The 325-nt window shown below is 50.5% G+C and overlaps 1 protein-coding gene across 1 annotated transcript in view; it reads left to right on the top strand.

Moving 5' to 3' along the window:
• Positions 1 to 325, top strand: part of LOC119594431 (E3 ubiquitin-protein ligase RNF123-like) — a gene marked incomplete at its 3' end in the record, with an annotated part of 13,922 nt that overhangs the window by 5,272 nt on the left and 8,325 nt on the right. Inside the window, 1 exon segment of the mRNA XM_037943491.1 lies at positions 18 to 281. Within this exon segment, the coding sequence (XP_037799419.1) occupies positions 18 to 281 (264 nt within the window).

Consider the following 325-nt stretch of genomic DNA (forward strand, 5'->3'; position numbering starts at 1 on the left):
TCCTTTCCCCGAAACAGTACGAAAACCTGGTGAGAATAGAAGAACAGTGGGGGAAAATGCGCTGCAAGTCATGTATACTGATCATTGTTCAACACATATCTGCTCATCTCGGGCCGTTGCTGGCTACCCCCTATGTGGTTGAGGCCTGTCTCGTCCCTGCACTTGCAAAATTGTCAGGGGTCAAGCAGGAAGTCGAAATGATCTCTGGCACCTCTGGCACCGCAGGGCTAAACCTGCAGAAAGCACATACGCTCTTTGATTTTCTGATGGCATCCTTGGAGGTGAGTAGTGGGCCTGGATAACAAGGACTCATGGGACTAACACC

This window comes from Penaeus monodon, chromosome 33 (assembly GCF_015228065.2).
Source record: "Penaeus monodon isolate SGIC_2016 chromosome 33, NSTDA_Pmon_1, whole genome shotgun sequence".
NCBI lineage: Eukaryota > Metazoa > Arthropoda > Malacostraca > Decapoda > Penaeidae > Penaeus > Penaeus monodon.